The 21809-nt window shown below is 40.5% G+C and overlaps 1 protein-coding gene across 1 annotated transcript in view; it reads left to right on the forward strand.

The window, feature by feature from the left end:
- ZDBF2 (zinc finger DBF-type containing 2) overlaps positions 1–21809 on the forward strand; it is a 70035-nt gene that overhangs the window by 37541 nt on the left and 10685 nt on the right. The window contains exons 3-5 of the mRNA XM_082262001.1: positions 2247–2298; positions 9498–9540; positions 19566–19671. Of these exons, the coding sequence (XP_082118127.1) occupies positions 2247–2298; positions 9498–9540; positions 19566–19671 (201 nt within the window). The remainder of the gene's footprint in view (positions 1–2246; positions 2299–9497; positions 9541–19565; positions 19672–21809) is intronic.

A 21809-nucleotide genomic window follows, 5' to 3' on the forward strand; every position in this document is an offset into this window, starting at 1 on the left:
GATGGATGAAAAACGGACAAACGGACAGCATGTGTGAAATGAGTTCAATTTAATTAGCTAAACATGCCTCACAAAGAGCATAGCAGTGTCAGCGAGCCTTGATGCTGCAGCTTCCATTAATTCCTATTAAGTGCATCACCCATTGAATTGTAAATGCAGTTTGAAATTGTCAGGTCAATAGAACCTTTAGGCTAAATGCACTGTGTGCACCGTGCATCGGGAGGTGTAATAGTTCAGGATACACATATAAGCACTAATGTTCATGGATGATCAACAATAGCTGTTTTTCTGAGGAGAGGGTCATTGGACAGTCTCTGTGTTTGCTCAGATATAGATGCAACTAAGCACCATGTAAAGGGTCATTATCCCAAACCTGACAGTTCCAGACTCCACCATTTAAAATAATTGTTCACAATTGATGAGTAGCTTGAAGACACATTCAGAAAACAGGGAGCTGTCGGCTCAGATATTGTGGAAGAATTATATATTATGAACTAGACAACTATAAGCCTGAAGGTTCTGGCCTGTGTATCCAGCGACAATATGCTGCCATTTTGTCTCTGAAATAAGAGATAATGACACTGCGCAACATAACTGCTCTGTGCTTCTGGTTATCTCTCTTTGCTCTATAGACAAAAGTACCACCAGCACACAAAACTAATATTTTCAATAGTTTTAATATATCCTTGTAAAAGCTAGATGTACACTATATTGTCAAAAGTATTGGGTCGTCTGCCTTTATAAGTACATGAACTTTAATGGAATCCCAGTCTTAGTCTGTAGGGTTCAATATTGAGTTGGCCCACCCTTTGCAGCTATAACAGCTTCAACTCTTCTGGGAAGACTGTCCACAAGGTTTAGGAGTGTGTCTATAGGAATGTTTGACCATTCTCCCAGAAGCGCATTTGTGAGGCCAGGCACTGATGTTGGATGAGAAGGCCTGGCTCGCAGTCTCCACTCTGATTAATCCCAAAGGTGTTCTATCAGGTTAAGGTCAGGACTCTGTGCAGGCAAGTCAAGTTGCTCCACCCCAAACTCGCTCATCTATGTCTTTATGGCTCTTGCTTTATGCACTGGTCTAAATCATTTAGTGGAGGGGGGAATTATGGTGTGAGGTTGTTTTTTCAGGGGTTGGGCTTGGCCCCTTAGTTTCAGTCCACTTATTCCTAATTCATTCATTCCCAATATTGCACCTACTTTTTTTATCTAGGAAAAGCATACTGACAAGCCCAGGGATTTTGCATTGTCCTGTTTTTCCCCAATGTTCCTCCACTGCACACATTGTTCCATCTTCCTTCTTCTAGTCATCAGGAGCCAGCTGTCTATTCAAGTTTCTTGCAGCCAGCCCCCAGAGGATGCAGCACCAGATAAATCTTAGGGTCCTTTCACATGGGCTTTCCGCCCCGGGGGACTCCGTTTTGCTCAGCGGGGGATCGATTCGCTGATCCCCGCTTTATAGGCGGATGACAGGTCTGTCTCCGCTTACTTTGCAGAGACAGACCTGTCAGATCCCCGCTCTCCTTTATGGGAGATCGGATGAAAACGGACCGCCTGTCCTTTTTCATCTGATCCTATCTGAACCCGATCTTCCAGACAAATGGAAAATAGGATTTCCATCTGTCTGAATTTCACGGAGAGGATCAGATCAGATGGCAGTGGGTGTCAGCTGAGACATCAGTCTCCGCTGACATCTGCTGCTCCATAGGGATGCATGGAGCATTCGATCAGGTCCACCGGAGAATCTGACAGGTGGACCTGATCGGAAAGCCCATGTGAATGGACCCTTACTGAGCTATCATGAAAATACCTGAAGCCTGTCCCAGGAAGCTGTAGGAGAAGGTTTTACAAAATTTTTGCCTAGGTTAGAATTGAGGCAAGAGATGGATCAACCACGAGTATAAAAAAAATGTTATTGAAGGTAATTAAAAACCTAATAATAAAAAACAAAACAGTGGGTTGTTTTTTGATGTGCAGGGAAAGGATTGGGGTTGAGGAAAATGTTTGCACACTGTTGAGTGAAGGTGTGCTTTATTATTAATTGCTGTTCCTTTTTATCGCAATATTTTTTTATATTGTGATGTCAATAATGTATTCATGCAGATTTGTTAAGTTAATGAGAATACGGTGTAAATGAGGTAATCACATGAATAAATTAAAAAAGTTTCACCTGTTTTATGATTGTTTAGGATGGTGATTGTAAATAATATATATAACAATATATATCTTAAATGTTTGTTTTATCACAGATGCATGATAGGAAAAGGCAATCTGAAGAAGGTTCATCTGCTTCAGGACATGGTAATAGAATTCAAAAACAATAGTCTTTACATTTCAATAAATTCATCTTTTTACTGGTAAATACCGAATGTTTTATAGGAAATACCATATGGTTTATACAAGCTTTACTACCGCAACCATCATTTTCCAAAGTTTCTTAATTATGCAAGCCTGATTTTCAAGCCCGACCTTTCTAATAATATCTGTGGACATCTTCCAATCCCCAATAGTGGAGGTGCCCATTTATGTGTTGAAACATGATTGCTAAGCAAAGAGCTACTTTTTTACTAGCAAAAAAAAAACTCATGTTCAAATACACAACTTTAACATTTTGACTTTAGTTTCCCACCATAGCTTTTTGTCAAAATTTTCTCTTGGCTTAGTGAATGTAGTGAAAATTTACTTTGCCAATAATACCTTGTCACGTGCAAGGTAAAAAAGAAGTCAGTATTTTTGCTTGCACACAGGTGAATGATGGAAGTCAGCAAAGCTTCACCTCTTTCACTAATTTTAGGGAATATTCCCTTGAAAAGTGAACAGTCGATTTGGTTTAAATAAATAAACACCAAGATTTTGACAGTCTTAAAGCAGTAGATACCGCACTGTTGGGACATGAAAGTCCTACCTCGGATCTAGGTAAATCTAAAATTCACCCCTATCAGAATTGTCATTTTGGCTAAGTCTAAAGAGATGCGGGTAGAAAGGGGTACACAGGGGCAGAAACAACTAGAGTTGACAAAGCTGAGCTACTTGAGCTGAGTTACTGAAGCTAGATGGAGCAGAGATGTAGAGCTGACTTTCTGTTCCTGTTATTTTTACTACCTATGGCTTTTATACATTTAAGATCACATAGGCCAGTATGCTACGTATTATTTATTGGCAGAGCAAATAATGACATTTAATTTTCACTATATACTACTATTATGTTGTGTAAAATGCCTGAAAATTGTATATTATTACGATTGTAATAGCGATGTCATGTAGAAATATTGCCCTGATCGATCTGAACATAGGTTCTTTCCAGTGCTTTAAGTGGCCCAAAAGAGGTGCCGGAACTCTATTATAGCCTATAAATTTTGTCGCCCCCCCCACCCCACATCAGGGTCCCCACAGAGCACCCCCCCCCCCCTGGCCTGGGCTGGGACTCCGGAGCAGGGGGACTCACTGGTGGTGACTGTTCTGGCTCTGGAGTGGGAAATATTCTTGGGGGGGGGGCAATTTAGGGGGCAGATGTCCAAAATTAGAGTACTGGTACGCTAAGGCGCACGGAGAGGTGGCGGTATGCTCAAGAGTCATATTTGGAAGTGGCGGTACTGAGTACCAGTGCATACCGGCCCACTTAAAGCACTGGTTCTTTCACAGAAAGTCCAGCTGACAGTGGTACACGTATTTCTAAAGATTAGAAAGGAATATTAGAGTTGAAAAACTTGAAGAAAATATAATAAGTCTTCCTTAGAAAATTTCAAGGAAAAGTTAATTTTCATATACTGTATGTGTTTTGGCAGCTGCAGAGTTTCATATACTGTATGTGTTTTGGCAGTTGCAAAAGTGGCTGTAGTAGAGAAGAAATACTTCTAAGCAGTTGTGGAACTGGACTGTTTTCTGTAATAGATCTGGAGGTGTAGTTGGAGTTTTTGGAGTTACCTGGAGGGTTAGGTTTGTCCAGGTTCCAGAACAAACTTGGAGGTAGAGATCACCATACTCCACACACCGCTCCAGGTGAGTTCACCCAAACAAGCAATAAAAAAAACTGGTCAGGTGCCAGTCTGGCTTGTACTGTAGAAAATCAAGAAGGCAGGGATGAATGACCGAACATTAATGACAGTAAAATTTCGGCTTCTTTATTGCAATGATTAAAATATCCATAGAATCACAACACACAGATGAGGAAAAAATGTTAACGCGCTTCATGCTAAAAGGTGCTTAATTATAGCATACCACTAACAGATCCAAAGCCATTTAAATCACATTATACCTGATTACACCTCACAGCTTGACCCAATCAGTAATCAAAGCTCTTATACTCACAAACTCTAATAATATTTAATGTTATAATCTCTCTCTCTCGCTCTCTCTCTCTCTCTCTATATATATATATATATATATATATATATATATATATATATATATAGATAGATAGATAGATAGATATATAATATACACAACTGTTCAGAAAAATTAAGGGAACACTTTTTATTCAGAGTATAGCATTAAGTCAGTTAAACTCCTGGGATATTGATCCAGACAGTTAAGTAGCAGAGGGGGTTGTTATTCAGTTTCTGCTGCTTTGGTGTTAATGTAATTAACAACAGGTGCACTAGATGGGGAACAATGAGACAACCTCCAAAACAGGAAGGGCTTTAGAGGTGGAAGCAACCGACATTTTTTCCCTACTCATCTTTTCTGACTGTTTTTCACTAGTTGTGCATTTGGCTAGGCTCAGTGTCACTACTGGTAGCATGAGGTAATACCTGGACCCTATAGAGGTTGCACAGGCAGTCCAACTCCTCCAGGATGGCCCATCAATAGGTGCCATTGCCAAAAGGTTTGCTCTGTCTCCCAGCACAGTCTCAAGAGCATGGAGAAGATTCCAGGAGACAGGCAGTTACTCTGGGAGAGCTAGACAGGGCCATATAAGGTCCTTAACCCATCAGCAGGACCGGTATCTGCTCTTTTGTGCAAGGAGTAACAGGATAATCACTGCCAGAGGCCTACAAAATGACCTCCAGCAGGCCACTGGTTTGAATGTCTCTGACCAAACAATCAGAAACAGACTTCATGAGATGGCCTGAGAGCCCAACGTCCTCTAGTGGGCCCTGTGCTCACTGCCCAGCACCTTGGAGCTCGATTGGCATTTGCCATTGAACACCAGAATTAGCAAGTCAGCCACTGGTGCCCTGTGCTTTTCACAGATGAGAGCAGGATCACCCTGAAAGGGTTAAAGGGTCTGGAGAAGCTGTGGAGAACATTATGCTGCCTGTAACATCATTCAGCATTACCAGTTTGGTGGTGGGTCAGTTATGGTCTGGGAAGGCATATCAATGGAGGGACGCACAGACCTATAGGCTAGACAATGCCACCCTGACTGCAATTAGGTATCAGGATGAACTCCTTGGACCCATTGCCAGACCCTATGCTGGTACAGTGGGTCCTGGGTTCCTCCTGGTGCATGAGAATGCCCGGCCTCATGTGGCGAGAGTATGCAGCCAGTTCCTGGAGGATGAAAGAATTAATTCCATTGAATGGCCCCTGCGCTTGCCTGACCTAAATCCATCATGTTTCGATTCATCCGACGCTGCCAGATTGCACCTCACTTTGTTCAGGAGCTCAGTGATGCCCTGGTCCGAATCTGGGAGGAAATCCCCCAGAACACCATCCATCTTCTTATTAGGAGCATGACCCAACGTTGTCAGGCATGCATACAAGTGGGGGCCATACAACTACTGAGTGCCATTTTGAGTTGTTGCAAAGAAATTTAAGCAAAATGGACTAGCCTTCTGCATCATTTTTTCACTTTGATTTTCGGAGTGTCTTTGAATTCAGCCCTCTGCAGGTTGAAAATTTTCATTTCCATGACACGATGTGGCATCCTTTCCTTCCTAACACATTACCCATTCCATATCAGTGTAGATATACAGAATAAAGAAAGTATTCCCTTTGTAGAAACTGGGAAAAACGATGCAATTTTTGTGACAAAGAAAGGCAGTTGGGATACAAAATAAAATATTAATTTCTATATTAGTATCAATAGATACATTTAACAGTAATATATTTCCTCAATTAGGGAGATACCAGAACCACATCCACTGTGCATGTTAGACATGCTGACATAAAAATGAAAAACACAACAACATAAATAAACCAAGACCGTCCGGACGCCAGGTGATCCTGACACATAGGAGGTTACCATGGCAATTCGCCTTATATTAATTACCAATAATGTATATATAAGGTAGTATTCCTGTGTGTGAGCCCCTGGGAGCTCGAGCTAAGGGATAGGGCAGTGGTTTCAATAGGAGGACTGGAGGACCAAAAATGCGTAATGTTATCTTCTATTAAGGGTATGGTAACCCTATGGTTACTGCAAGCCCATTGGATGTACCTATGTCCATGTATTGAAGAAACATAGATATGCTCGGGAATTCCCTAGATACTATATCCAATGATCTATATAGATCGGCAGTCCATGAATCGGGTACCATGTGAAAGAACCCTCTAAGATAGGAACTCAATAATAGAGGTCATCTTCTGTAGATGTGAAATGATGCCATGACAAGTAAATGTCCGTATGGATCTCTGCTGATGGATATTGGGTTGGTATATATATATATATATATATATATATATATACATGTGGGGAAGTAATGTATTCTCTCAGGTATTTCTGACATGTAGGGGTGTATATATAACACTGCCTGTTCCCTAGTACTATTAGAAGCAGCTTCTAGGGGAATGGTGCCGCTGGTGTAAAGGGTCTTCAGTGTACCTGGGATCTGTGGTATGCCTGGTGTTAGCATGGCTGTGTACAAGCCATGTATGGATTAGGGGTTACACGTGTTTGTAGTCAAGGCTATATTAGCGTAGTACTTTACCCCCCTTATAACGCCCATGTTCAGCCGATCATTGCCACAATCCCTTCTACGGTACTTCTGGATGATGCAAGTTCAGACACCCGCTGTTAGGATTCCTTGGTATTGCTCCAGAATGACCCTATGTGCATGTCAGCTACTTCTCCTGCGCAATCTATGTCTGATCACCGGCTTATCCATTTCTCCACATAGCTCGCCACCATACTTGGGATGCCTTGTGTAGCGTCTCAGGCATTGATGATGTCAAAGTGTTTCGCAATGCTATTGTGTAGCTTCGTCTGCACATCAGGTGGTTATCCAAAGGTTCCATTTAAACGTGTCTCTACGTTGGACAGAGCCACCCTGTTCAGTTTTCTCTTAAAGGAACAGCTTTTTTTTTCTCGTGTTGTGTTTATACTGTCATAAAGGAAAAGATTTACTACACATCATCTGCATAAGTATATTGTCTCCACAATGAAGCAACTGAAGCAACTAAACTTTTGTTTTATTTATTCTATGGTATTAGGAGAAGGGGAGGGGAAAGGGGAAAGAAAGGAGGATGGGGGAGGGGGAAGGGAGGAGGGGGGGATAAAGAAAAAGACAAAGAGAAAAGAAGGAGAAGAACAAGACAGATGACAAGAGACAGAGACTACTACAGAAATAGCTATAATGGGGTCTTATTTGCTTTCCACTAATATTACTTCTTATATGTCTACTTAAGACTCCAAACAGACCTGTAAATTAAGTTCTGTGTTCAGGCCATTTGGTAGGTGGGAATTCAACCTGTATATTCACCACTTTTCCTTTTGTAGTAGCATCAGATTCGAAGTCAGCCCCTTCTAAGGGGCAATTTTAGCATATGCGGTAAATCCCCTTCAACCGCATACCTTCCAATTTACCATAATGGTATTGGGCAAAGTGTCTCGCGAGTGTTTTTTTTCCCCCCTAATTTCACGTATGTGTTCACCTATCCTAACTTTTAGTTGGCGTTTCATTTTGCTTATATAGAATTTATTGCACGGGCAAGATAGCACATATATAACCCTTGTTGTAGAACAGATAATGAGGTTACGTATCTGATGACTTTTTTCCACTAAAGCATGCTTAAACACATCAGTTCTGTCTACATATGGGTAGATTTGACATCTCCCACAGGGGAACATCCCATTGCTCCTAGGGAATTGCAATTCAGGTTTCAGGTTTCTTAGTGAACTCACATTTGATCAAAATGTCCCCCAAGTTTTTGGCCCTGCATGCCACCAACTTGGGGGTTGGATCCACTATATTTGCTATTCCTGGAGTGTTAGAATCCCCAAATGCTTCCATATTATATATATAATGTTTTGTACTGTGTCCCACTGTGCCCCACATTGGGTAATTATTCCTATCTGGCTAATATCTCCCTGTTCTGTCTCTCTCATTTTCCTTTTAAGGAGATTTTTTTCTATTGGGTCTGTCCTGCTATTCTTTTCTTTGCTTTTTTAAGTTGCTTGTGTGAGTAACCTCTTTCTCAGAATTGTTTGTAGAGACCATTACTCTCTTTTACAAAGGTAGCCGACTTTGTACAGTTACGTTTAACGCAAAGGAATTGACCTATTGGGATCCCATCCTTGAGCCATTTAGGGTGATAACTGTCCACACTGAGCAAGGTATTAGCTGTTGTTTCCTTTCGGAATGTGCGTGTAACCAGAGTATTATCTCCTATCGCTATCCATTGATCTAGAAAATAAATTTGTTTCCTATCAAAGACATAAGTCAAACGAATATTACATTCATTGATGTTCAGGTTATTAATGAATTTATGGAGGGTCTCAGGATCTCCCCTCCATATGACTAGTACATCGTCGATATACTTAAGCCACGTATGTACGTGGTCTAGGTATATCTGGGAGACATACACTACCTCCTCCCACAGTCCTAGATGAAGGCATGTGTATGCCGCGGCCCATGACGCTCCCATCGATGTGTCTTCAATCTGTTTGTAATATTTGGACATAAACTGGAAGTAGTTATTTTCCAGGGCAAAGGCTAGTATATGCTCCAATAGCTCATTTTGGGGGCCGCATTCAGGGTAGTGTTGTTCTAAAAACACTATCACCGCTCTCAATCCCCATGGATGCCGGATCGAGCTATATAAGGACTCTACCAGACCCAACCAGCCACACATCTTCATCAATTATGAGGTTGGGTATTTTCTCCAGGACATCCCTTGTGTCCTGAACATATGGTTTTAAGCTTGTTACCATGTCTTTTAAAACATATCTCCCGATCTTTTCCATTGGGCCTTTTATTGCCGATACAATCGGCCTTTCTGTTGGATTTTCTTAGGACTTGTGAATCTTTTAAATGATATAGAATGTGGGTACATTGAAGTCTTTAATATGCAAATACTAAAACTCACGTTTACTAAGTAAATTTGCTTCTTTTTATTTTTTTAATTTTAGTATAGATATCCAGCATGATATTGTTCCCAATTGAGATCTGATGTGTTTTCAAAGTGTTCCTTGATTTTCTTTGAGCGGTGTGTAAATATATATACATATATATATATATATATATATATATATATATATATATATATATATATATATATATATATAAAATAATATATGTAAACATACTCTAATATTCATGTGTGTTCCTTAACTGCAGATGTGGATAAGAAAGATGAGGTTAAATTGGATGGCAGTAACAGGTAAGTTTTATCTGTAGTATTTACTATTTACTATACCATATCTTTATATGGCTTATGATAATTTGGCCACACAAATGTAAAAATGGGCCAAAAATCTTCTAGCAAACTGAACTAATACTGGACACACAAAAAATGTTCTTGTCATTGTTTCAATATTCCCGAATGAACATTAATAGTAGTTTTTATCTTTAAACTGAATAATGGTCTCAAACTTAAGATAAAGGTAATTGGATGGATTAGAAAACTCAGACCAGTGTCAAGTCGATCCACTGGTACATGGATCAAGTTTTTGAACGTGAAATTGTAAGTGACTGGATTAATGAAGACAAATTTGACATTTAGTTTGCAGAGGAATATTATTTCAGACATCAGATTGATTAAAACAATTGTATCCAGTGGCGAATTGCATGAAAAATCGAGTGGTATACCGTGAGAATTACTTTGTATGGTTAAAATTACTTAGAAGGAATACCATACTAGCCTGGGGAACAGAAGGAAAATGTTCTGGGGTTGATTTAGTAAAGCCAAATAGACTGCACACTTTGCAAGTGCGGTTGCACTAACTTTCCTCAGTTTAGTGAATGTGACGAAGCTTCACTTTGTAAAAAAATACACATTCAGGTATGGGGAACTTAAAAAAAAACAGCATCTTTGCTTGCCTATGATTGGATGATGGAAATCAGCAGAGCTACATACATTCACTAAACTCTCAGGAAAATGTGTGTAAGTGTACTTGCAAAGTGCATAGTCTATTTGCCTTTAGTAGGTCAACCCCTCTGCATCTATCAGATGGGATATCTGAAATAGTGCATGCAAATAACGCTTATATTACCACTATCTGCAGCTCTTCCAAATGCCATTATGGACTTGCACTATTTAAAGTGTAAACCCAATATATAGTTTTCAGTATGTTTGACATTATGGGGGAGATTTACTAAAGCTGGTGCACACAGAATGTGGCGCATCTGTACATAGTGACCAATCAGCTTTTAGGCTGTGCTGCCAAAGCTGAAGTTAGAAGCTGATTGGTCACTATGCACAGGTGCTCCTGATTCTGTGAGCTCCAGTTATAGTAAATCTCCCCCTATGTCTCATTGTATACAGTTTTCTAAAGCAAATCATTTTTTTGTAAATCTATTGCTCGGCAGACTGACAACACTGCTGCTAATTTTTAACACAGTGGTTTAACTTTGTTAGCCTGCAATAGGTAGAGTTACATAGTTACATAGTTACATAGTTAGTGAGGCTGAAAAAAGACACAAGTCCATCCAGTTCAACCTATGTGTGTGTGTGTTTGCTTTTAACCGTACATTGTATACCCCTCTATGTTGTGGTCTTTAAGGTGTCCATCCAATAGTTTTTTGAAACTATCAATGCTCCCCGCTGATACGACTGCTTGCGGAAGAGAATTCCACATCCTTACCGCTCTTACAGTGAAGAACCCCTTACGCACTTTAAGGTTAAACCGCCTTTCCTCTAGTTTTAGTGAGTGGCCACGTGTCTTATTGTATTCCCTTACTCTAAATAGTTTGTTCCTTATGCTAGGGTCGCCAGTACAGTATTTGTACATTGATATCATATCCCCCCTCAAGCGTCTCTTCTCCAGAGAGAATAGGTTCAGTGCTTGTAGTCTTTCCTCATAGCCGATGTCCTCCATTCCCCTAATTATTTTTGTTGCCCTTCTCTGGACTTTCTCCAGTTCCAGCAAATCCTTCCTGAGGACCGGTGCCCAGAACTGGACAGCATACTCCAGATGTGGCCGGACCAGAGTCTTGTAGAGTGGAAGAATAATCTCTTTATTTCTGGAGTGAATCCCCTTTTTTATACAACCCAGTATTCTGTTGGCTTTGCTTGCAGCGGCTTGGCATTGCATGCCAATTCCAAGCCTGTTGTCTACCAGTACCCCCAGGTCCCTTTCCATCCTAGACTCACCCAGAGGTTCCCCCCCTAGTGAGTAGCTTGCTTTCTGGTTTCTGGCCCCCAAGTGCATTACTTTACATTTTTCTACATTAAATCTCATCTGCCATGTAGTTGCCCACCCCGTTATTTTGTTCAGGTCTGCTTGCAAGATTTCCACATCCTGCATAGAAGATATTGGCATGCCTAATTTAGTATCATCTGCAAATACTGAGATTGTACTAGATATCCCCTCCTCTAGATCATTTATGAATAAATTAAACAGGATTGGTCCCAGGACAGAACCCTGGGGGACCCCACTTTCCACACCCGCCCAATCCGAGTACTCCCCATTAATCACCACCCTCTGTACTCTCCCCTGGAGCCAGTTCTCTATCCAGGTACTCACCTTATGGTCCATACCTACCTTCCTTAGTTTGTACAGTAAGCGTTTGTGGGGAACGGTGTCAAAGGCCTTTGCAAAGTCCAGATACACCACATCCACAGGCTTACCTTTATCTAAGTGGCAGCTCACTTTCATTTTCAGGTTGATCCTGACAAGATCGCTGGGATAAAAATTAAAAATAAAATGGATAAAAATGATATTCTGACAAAAACTGTATACAATGAAGTATGTTGCCAGATATGCTGAAAAAGTAAAACTCTGCTAATGTCTATCTAGCTCTCAATTGATACACAGTGGGGTTGATTTGCTAAACCTGGAGAGTGGAAAATGTAGCTTCCAAGTTTTTTTGTCAAAGCTTAACTGAACAAGCTAAAATTAGAAGCTGATTGGCTGCTATGCACAGCTGCACCAGATTTTGCACTCTCCAATTTTAGTAACTCAACCCCAGCGAATAAGTATTTTTACTTGGCCAGTAGTTGAATGGTGAGGACAACTATTGGTCTTAACACAGAAGCCCCTTTGCAACTCTATCCATCCACCATGTCTTTCTAAATCCAGTTCCAATGAAATGTTCATTTTCCATGACTTATGAAAATATATATAAATAAGTATTTTTATGAATTGGTTAGAAAACATGAATAGTAAGATTATTATATATGGTAATACCTGTATGGTCTGTGTTCTAAGATTTCTTCTTAACTGTTTTATTAGGTCATGTCCAGCTTACATATTATGTTCAGATTTATACAAATCTATGAAACACAATTACTTTTTAATATTCTTTTACAACGTGCAACCAAGTAGTGCCATTTGAACTTCATAAGACAAAGACCCTTTGAAGATTTTATACTAAACATGTTTGAGAAAGTATTTGTAAAGGATTCTGCTTGACATAAACCTGTGCTAAAGTGGCCGATGATGACATGTACAAAGTGGTGAATTCACGAGTATATTTTAAGTGCCTAGCAGAGATAATAGCTTGAAGTATATATTAGAACAACACATTATTGTACTTCTCAAACCAAAAGATGATCTTTCAGAGAAGATATATTTTTTTAATTTTTAAACAACATATCCGTTATTTCTTGGATGTAAAGGAATGAGATTATCGGATTCTATATTGCCACTTTACGGATGTTGCCTGGTCTATAGCAAGTTATTATTATGTTCTACCCTAATGTATTTGGATCTACAATGCAGTGGACTTCAAACACTTTTCTAATGGATGGTAACTATACAATATTTTTTAGAAAAAGATGTTGGTAGAAAAATAGTTATAAGGGAAATTTGAGAGATGAAGTCCACCAAATCTGTCATGTTTGTCATGCAATATTACAATGATTACATACAGTATATAGAGGATATTGAGCTAAGAGTGTGGGTTCCATTGTACATGAAATAGTAAAAATATATGTTAGTATGTTTAAAAATGTACCAGTTTGGTCAGCATTGCAAGCTTTCCCTGTGTCCTCCACAGTAAAGGCAGAAGCGTTCAAAGTTTAAAGTGGAACTGCAGAATGGGGAAGAGTTAGAATCTTTATCATATTTTTATTGTTGTCTGTGTCCATGTTGTGGACATTTTCTTTCCATTCTGATCACCCTGACAACACAGGAAATTAGGAGAATCTACACAATGGGGACACATATAATAAAAACCCGTTAGACGTTCTAAGCCTTTCTCGGTCTAATAAAATAAATGTTTTTATTGCTGTCTGTACCCAGTAGTAGAGATTCTTAAAGACAAAATTCCACAATAAGTCCATTCCTGAAATCAGCTTTGCTGAACTGGTTAGTGGAGAGGTTGCCATTATTAATGATGGAACTGAACTGGCATCTGTAGCAGCACTTGAAAAACAATCTAGTACAGCACAGAAGTTCCCAACCCACTGTTGGAACACAGCACTGTATACTATACTGAATAAAATTAAGAAAGCAACACTTGTTTTTGCCAGCTGTCCGGATGGCTGGTCTCAGATGATATTGGAGGTGAAGATGCTGGATGTGGAGGTCCTGGGCTGGTGTGGTTACACGTGGTCTACGGTTGTAAGGCCGGTTGGATGTACTGCCAAATTCTCTGAAACACCTTTAGAGATGGCTTATGGTAGAAAAATGAACATTCAATTCACGGGCAACAGCTCTGGTGGACATTCCTGCAGTCAGCATGCCAATTGCACACTTCCACAAAACTTGCGACATCTGTGGCATTATGCATGTGATAAAACTGCACATTTTAGAGTGGCCTTTTATTGTGGCCAGCCTAAGGCACACCTGTGCAATAATCATGCTATCTAATCAGCATCTTGATATGCCACACCTGTGGGGTGGATGGATTATCTCAGCAAAGGAGAAGTGCTCACTAAGGCCCCTTTCACACATACGGTCCGTTCAGTTCATCAGTTCAGTCACGTCAAAATGTATCAGTTTTCCATCCGTTTTTCATCCATTTTTCATCAGTTTTTCATCCGTTTTTCATCAGTTGTCATCCGTATTTCGTCAGTTGTTATCCGTTTTTCATCTGTTTTTCGTCAGTTGTTATCCGTTTTTCATCCGTTTTTCGTCAGTTATCTGTTTTTCATCCGTTTTCATCCGTTTGTCATCCGTTATCATCCGTTTTTCATCCGTTGTCATCAGTTTTTCATCCGTTTTTCATCAGTTGTCATCCGTTTTTCGTCAGTTGTTATCCGTTTTTCATCTGTTTTTCGTCAGTTGTTATCCGTTTTTCATCCGTTTTTCGTCAGTTATCTGTTTTTCATCCGTTTTCATCCGTTTGTCATCCGTTGTCATCCGTTTTTCATCCGTTGTCATCCGTTTTTCGTCCGATCCGTTTTTTTGACGGATGAAAAATAGGGCATTCATACGTTCAAAAAAACGGACATTGACGGAAGCGGATGAAAACGGATGTTAACTGACGATCATCCGTTGTCATCCGTTTTTACATAGAGATACATCGATGTCCGTTTTTCATCCGTCAACGGATGGATGAAAAACGGACAAACGGACAGCATGTGTGAAAGGGGCCTTACACAGATTTAGCCAGATTTGTGAACAATATTTGACAGAAATAGGCCTTTTGTGTACATAGAAAATGTCTTACATCTTTGAGTTCAGCTCATGAAAAATAGGGGCAAAAACAAAAGTGTTGCGTTTATAATTTTGTTCAGTGTATGTGGAGCTGATCCTACATACTGTTTATACAGCGCCAGGGCTTTTTTTCCAGCGGAAACGCACTCTAGCACTGAATGTATGGGCAGGGCTACTGGGGTGTGCTGGAGGATTTGTTGATGCTGGCTGCTGGGGGCTCTATTGTCGATGGGAAGGATCTATGGTTGCTGGGGTGGATCTAATGTTGTTGGGGGTATTATACTGTGGGGTGTGTATTGTTGCTGGGGTTGGTATATTGTTGCTGCAGAGTGTTTTGTTGCTGGCTGCAGGGAATCTATTTTACTGCTTTTTTTGTTACAATTATATTGTAATGTTATGATTATTTTGTTATAACAAATTCCATACAAATTACTTAGTGCCATAAAATGATACTTGGTCCTGTATTCTTTAAAAGGGGCCCTACTGAGACGTGGGTAAGGGGTAAGAGATGGTGCTCGGAGGTGGGTTAAGGGGTGGAGACAAGAGGTGATTTAGAATGGGGGGAGTACCTTCACCTTTTACCTGAGAAAAAAAAGCTCTGTATAGTGCACACAGCTGCTGCAAGCAAAGGACCAGTTTGGTCCAATCTATTTATAGTTCACTAAAACCTGGAGTTAGGCTTTAAACAGAGAGAACTTAGTACACACCACAATGAAAGGAGGATAAAAATCAATGATTTTTAAAAACAAAATGAAAAAAAAATCTGATTTAAATTGGAGTTTTTAAATTGAAATCAGATTTTTTTTATATTTTTCACATTTATTTTTTAAGAAAATGCTTTTGGAGTAAAAATCTATCAAAAGATCATTTTCTATTCAAGATATAATAATGATTTAGTTTATTCAGCATGAAATGGAGCTTAGTTATGTAACATGAGGCTGTATATTATGCAATATTTACATTTTTGGTAAACTCATTTAATGATTTCAAGCTCTGCAAGCTGACATAACATGCACTGCACTGATGTATTCACACAATTTCACAATAACTACCAGCAAGAATGAGTCCTTACATTTAAAGTGCTCCTGTCATTTCAGATTCATCATGGCAGCACCTGTTAGTGGGCATCCACTCACCTGCTGCTGCCACAACCCCCACCTTTTTGTGTCACTGCTGCATCACCAGCAACGCCATTAAAGTGAATGGGACTATCAGTGAGTCAACAGCAGGTCAGAGGAGGAGTCGCTACAGGATAGAAATGACAGTTGCTCTTAAAAATTTTTTGATTTAAATCAAGCCTTTTTACTAGTGATTTAAATCATGATTAAAATTGTGATTAAAATTGATTTGATTTAACCGGTTGCCGACCGCCGCACGACTATATACTGCGGCGGTCAGCCCCGGCCAGGCAGAGTGACGTATCGGTACGTCACTCGCCTGTCACTGACTTGCGAGCCTATCGCGGGCGGGCGCGCGCCCGCCGAGGCGCGCGCCCGCCGCGGCTCGTTCACAGGCAAGTCAGTGCGTGTGACCGGCGGACTCGATGTCCGCCAGTCACACTGCGATCGCTCCTGTGAAGGGAGAAAGACAGAGCAGCTTGTGTAAACAAGCTGCCTGTCAGTTCTCCCTGTGTAAAAGTGAAGATCTGTCCGTTCTACTATGTAGAACGGTTGATCTTTGCTTTTACACCAATAGGAATGTCCCTACACAGTTAGAATCACGCCCCTAGGACACACTTAACCCCTCCCTGTCCAATAAAGTTAACCCCTTCCCTGCCAGTGTCATTTTTGCAGTAACAGTGCATATGTATAGCACTGATTACTGCAGTAATGTCACTGGTAACCCCAAAAGTGTCAAAAATGTCAGTCAAGGGTCCGATCTGTCCGCCGCAATGTCGCAGTACCGAAAAAAAATCGCAGATCGCCGCCATTACGCGTTAAAAAAAAAAACACCAAAAATGACAAAAATCTTTCCCTTTGTTAGTAAACGCGATAACTTTTGCGCAAACCAATCAAAATACGCTTTTTGCGATTTTTTTTACCAAACATAGGTAGCATAAAACAAATTGGCCGAAAAATGTTAAAAAATTTTGATTTTTACTTTTTTTTTGGGGGAATTTCATATAAAAAAATGTGAAAAATATTGTTATTTTTGCAAAATTTACGCTCTTTTTTTGTTTATAGCGCGTGATCAAAAAATCGCACAGGTGATCAAATACCACCAAAAGAAAGCTCTGTTTGTGGGAAAAAAAGGACGTCAAATTAGTTTAGGTACAGCGTCGCACGACCGCGCAATTGTCCGTTAAATTCACGCAGTAAAAAATCGCAAAAAAACCCCTGGTCCTTTAGCAGCCAAATCCTCCGGGGCTTAAGTGGTTAAACCACATCCACCCTGCCACAATGTGGCCTGCATTTTATGAATGGGCTGAAAAAGGCAGGAAACAGTATGGAGTAACCTTGTGGAGTATAAAGAAGAGTGGATATTTATATCCATTATTCCTTATAAATGAACCCCTATGTGTAGTTGGAATGTGTTTGATAAGATAAGAGGACTAAGCTGTGCCTGTGAAGTCACACATAGCTCTGTACTTCCAGTTCCTCTGTTATTTTTAGCTATAGTAGGCATAGACAGTGAATGTGAACTTGCTCAAGCATAAAACTTATGAATACAAGTGTCTATAAAATTCACTTGAAAAGCTGCCTAATTAAAAAGTCAACTACCTGTGTAACTGATACATCAAAGGCAATAAAATGACACTTCTCTAGCTTAATGCATAGCCCTTCTTATGTATTAAATAATTGTGTTGAATGCTGCATATTAGATTTGACCTGTGGCTTTTACCTATCTTGTAGCGCAGTGAAGGGCTTGAATTTTAAGATACATTTCACTGTTTTTTTTTTTTTTTTTTTTAGAAAACTCTTGTAAACCATGCAGAATGCCTATTGTACAGCAGAGGAAAACAGAGAGAGCAAAATATCACTGGGGTTTTTTTACGACAAGCCGCTTTGCTGCCAATCAGACCTAACCTTAAAGTGATACTAATCACACACTGTTTAATTTATATTATCCCTTCTCTTTCTGTGTGTGGATGATAGCACTGTAATTATTTTAATATTTACAGAGTAAATTAAATAAATCATATCAATAAGCTGTTTGAATTGGCAGTGTTTTGCCCCTTTAGCCTGTGTCTTAGAATAAGAGGGAGGTGAAGCCACCATTAATGTACATGTAATATACTAAAAAAAGGGAGAGAAATATCTGCGCTCAGAATCAAAAAGAGACCAGCAAAGAAATAAAGAGATATAGGCAGACAGCTAAATAGGCAGATTATAATCCTATAAACAGCAATAGATCAAATAGAAGCAGCGCCAGTAATAATTACACATATAAAAATAAATGCAAATAAATAATGATCCTTGAATCATAAAACAGAAAAAGTCCCAGAGTCCTTCAGGAGGAGGAAAGGAAAGACCAATCCAAATCATCCAAACACCGGTGCACAAAGTGGGGAACAGATGGAATCACCCAATAGTGACAGCCAAACCGCTTACCAGAAGATCTGACCCTCCTACTACAGAGCGGTCAGACAAAGCCAGAAAAATCAAAATAGGCGGTGCGTTAGGAGGGCTCCTCTTTTGTCTTCTGACCATAACTGGCTCCCAGACTCTTTAACAAGGGGATGATGCAGAAGAAACCAAGCCTGAACCTCTCTTGTTCCCCAATAGCAGTACTCCTCTGTACTTCCAAGACGATGACTTAAGCCTCGTCTTGGAAGTGCTGTCCTTCCTTCCTTCCAGGGAGCTGTCTGGAAGAATGACTTCCCAGGAGAGCGTCCCTTTCTCAGCTTAGAAAAGCCAAGACACACCTGGAGAGCAGATCCTACGGAACAAAGAACGTTACACCTTGCTGGGTTCTGCGTGTGTGGACAACCTGAGAAGTACAGTGGTGTACTGCTACTGGGGAACAAGAGAGGTTCAGGCTTGGTTTCTTCTACATGTAATATCCTGCAGCCATTGTGTATAGCTGGTTAGTGGGCATGGAGGAGGCGGGAGGAAGTGGGCTGTCATTTACCACTGTGTATATACCAACATGTGGGACTCTATAGCCACATGTGCTGCTCAGATGTGAGCGGGAGGAAATGCTCAGCATAGAAAATCACTGAAAACTGAGCATGTGCAGGGTTGTCACCACAGCTGCCAAATCCCTAGCTGAATTGGGGACTTGGATAGAAGGTGGAGATAGAGAGCAGCAGGATCAACCAGGTTTTTTGCAGAATACAGAAAACAAATCTCATAGTGAATGAGTGAGTATGAACAGCATGTGTATACAGCATTTATTAATAGTTTTTTAAAAAAATTTGAAATCTATTTTCTTGAGTCACCTACCTATTTTTCCTCTGTGTGGACTGATCTCATGTACAGTATGCCAAAAATGCTGATATCTTGATAGCAAATATCCACATTTTTAATATATTTTTTAAAATATTTTTTTAGCTGGAAAAACACAGCCTGCACCCTTTTAGACAAAAAAAGAAAGATTTGAAATCACAAACATTTGCAATAATGCTGACAGGTGTATGATTCTGAACATATGTGATTTCCAGAGACATTATGAATATATTCATGTTTCTTTATTTTTTAAGTGGTAATGGACAAGTCCAAGAGCAGTTGGGAAGCAGTTTACCCCCAGGGTATTATAGACAAGGATACTGCAGCTGCTGTCAAGTACATTACATTAACCTAGAAAAGGTAAGAAAACGTAACATTGAAAGAACATAAAGATAGCTGTAACCTGAATTATAGTAAATGGTATTTGACAGTGTGCTCTTTTTTTCGGTGATTGATATACATTCTACAGTGTGATGTCACACTAAGCTTCTTGTACTTCTCCAATGAGTTTTTTGATACTTGTAAGTATTTATTTATTTTTTTTGAGCAAAGAGTTTATTTACAAATGGCTTGTGTTCAAGGGCCAAGGGCTGGAAATTAAAACCCCGTTCACACTGGGGCGATCCGACTTGCCGGGGCGACCTCGAACATTGAAGTCTATGTAGGTAGCTCCGGGTCGCCCCAAAGAAGCTCCGGACCCTTTTTCTAAGTCGGAGCGACTTGTGTCGCTCCTATTAGAACGGGTCCATAGCTTCTCTATGGCGAGCGACCTACGGCGACCTGTCAGGCGACCAGGTCGCCTGACAGGTCACCCCAGTGTGAACGGGGACTTAAGCGTCTGTTGCCCCAGCACTTCATATTCCTGATATGTGCCTGCTGTACCATGTACTTGTATGAGAATGTATCCTGTTCTCTTTGTATTGCTTCCTTTATGAGAAATCCCTGGTGTTCCTGCTCGTCCCCTTGTTTTCCTATTAAAAACTGACCACACTAAGCAGGAGAGCACATCCTGGTCAGTACTCTAGCTATGCTGGGAATTTAGTGTACTCTCCTCCAATGATCAGACTTGTCCTGACTTGCCCCGGCTGCACAGCCATTCATTGGGCAGCTCAGTGTGCTGCTGCTTCTCCTACCCCCATTTCTTATGCAGCTGAGAACCGAGGGAATGTGATCAATTATAAAAAAGCAAAAAAAAAAAGGTATACAATAATGTTTTGCCTTTTTTCAATTCTATTTTAAACTGAATGGCTTGTTTTACAAGATGATCGTTTACAATCACTTTAGGCTCCGTTCACATGTAGGCGTTTTAGGGCGTTGTGGGGGCGTTTTTCTGCTCTAGGATCAGCTCTTAAAACGCCCAACAAGACAAATCCTATTCATTTCAATGGCCCCTGTTCACATCTGAGCGTTTTGACGCCGTGAGCAAAACGCCCAACCCTCAAAAAAGTACATGAGCTTCTTTTTGGGCAGATTACAGGCGTTTTCCATTGGTCTCTATTCAATCTAAAAATGCCTGCACAAAAAACGCCTGTAAAACGCCTGCAAAAACGCCTGAAAAAACGCCCATAAAAACACCTGTAATAGCAACGCCAAGATGTGAACGTAGCCTTAAAGTGGTTGTAAAGGCTCAAGGTTTTTCACCCCCATGCATTTTTATGCATGAAGGTAAAAAACCTTATGTGTGCAGCAGCCCCCCTAATACTTACCCCATCTCTCCCCCTAATACTATCCCCTCAATATTTGCCCCATCTGGATTCAGCGGTGTGCACGAGAGCAGTGGCTATCCTGGGTCTCTTCCTCCTCATTGGCTGAGACAACAGTGGGAGCCATTAGCTCCCGCTACTGTCCATCACAACCAGTGAGCCAATAAGGAGAGAGTGGGGCAGGGCCAAGCCATGCTTCGGTTCTGAATCAACACACATAGTAGTGTCTCAGGAGTGAGCCTGCTCAGGTGCCCCCATAGCAAGCTGCTTGCTATGGGGGCAGGAGGGAGGGGCCAAGACCCTCAGCAGGGGACACGAGAAGAGTAGAATCTGGGCTGCTCTGTGCAAAACCACTGCTGAGAGCTGGTAAGTATACCATGTGTGTTATTTATTTATTTTTTTAATCTGCCTTTTACCACTTTAAGTTTTCACTATAATGTGTTATGGATCATTATTTACCACTTAAAATCTGTCACCAAACAGATTATCAATTTCAGGAGATTTTATTGGAAGACGCCAAGAAGATGCATCTGTTTAGCCTTACCTTCAGTCTTGTACAGTTCTATAGGCTCCTCTCCTGTACTGAAATTATGAGAATGCAATGATTATTGCTAGCAGCTGCAACAGCTGCTAGCAATAATCACATGTAAAATCCAGCAGGCTGGTTGTAGCCAAGTTGATCGATTGATCAACTTGGGTACATCTAGCCTGCCCATACATGGTTCGAATCGCTGCCAGTTCCTGCTTAACCGGCTGTGATCCGAACCGTATATGGCCAGCTTAAGTTATGGGTCC

Source organism: Pelophylax lessonae (assembly GCF_965119305.1).
Source record: "Pelophylax lessonae genome assembly, chromosome: 6".
In the NCBI taxonomy this organism is placed as follows: domain Eukaryota; kingdom Metazoa; phylum Chordata; class Amphibia; order Anura; family Ranidae; genus Pelophylax; species Pelophylax lessonae.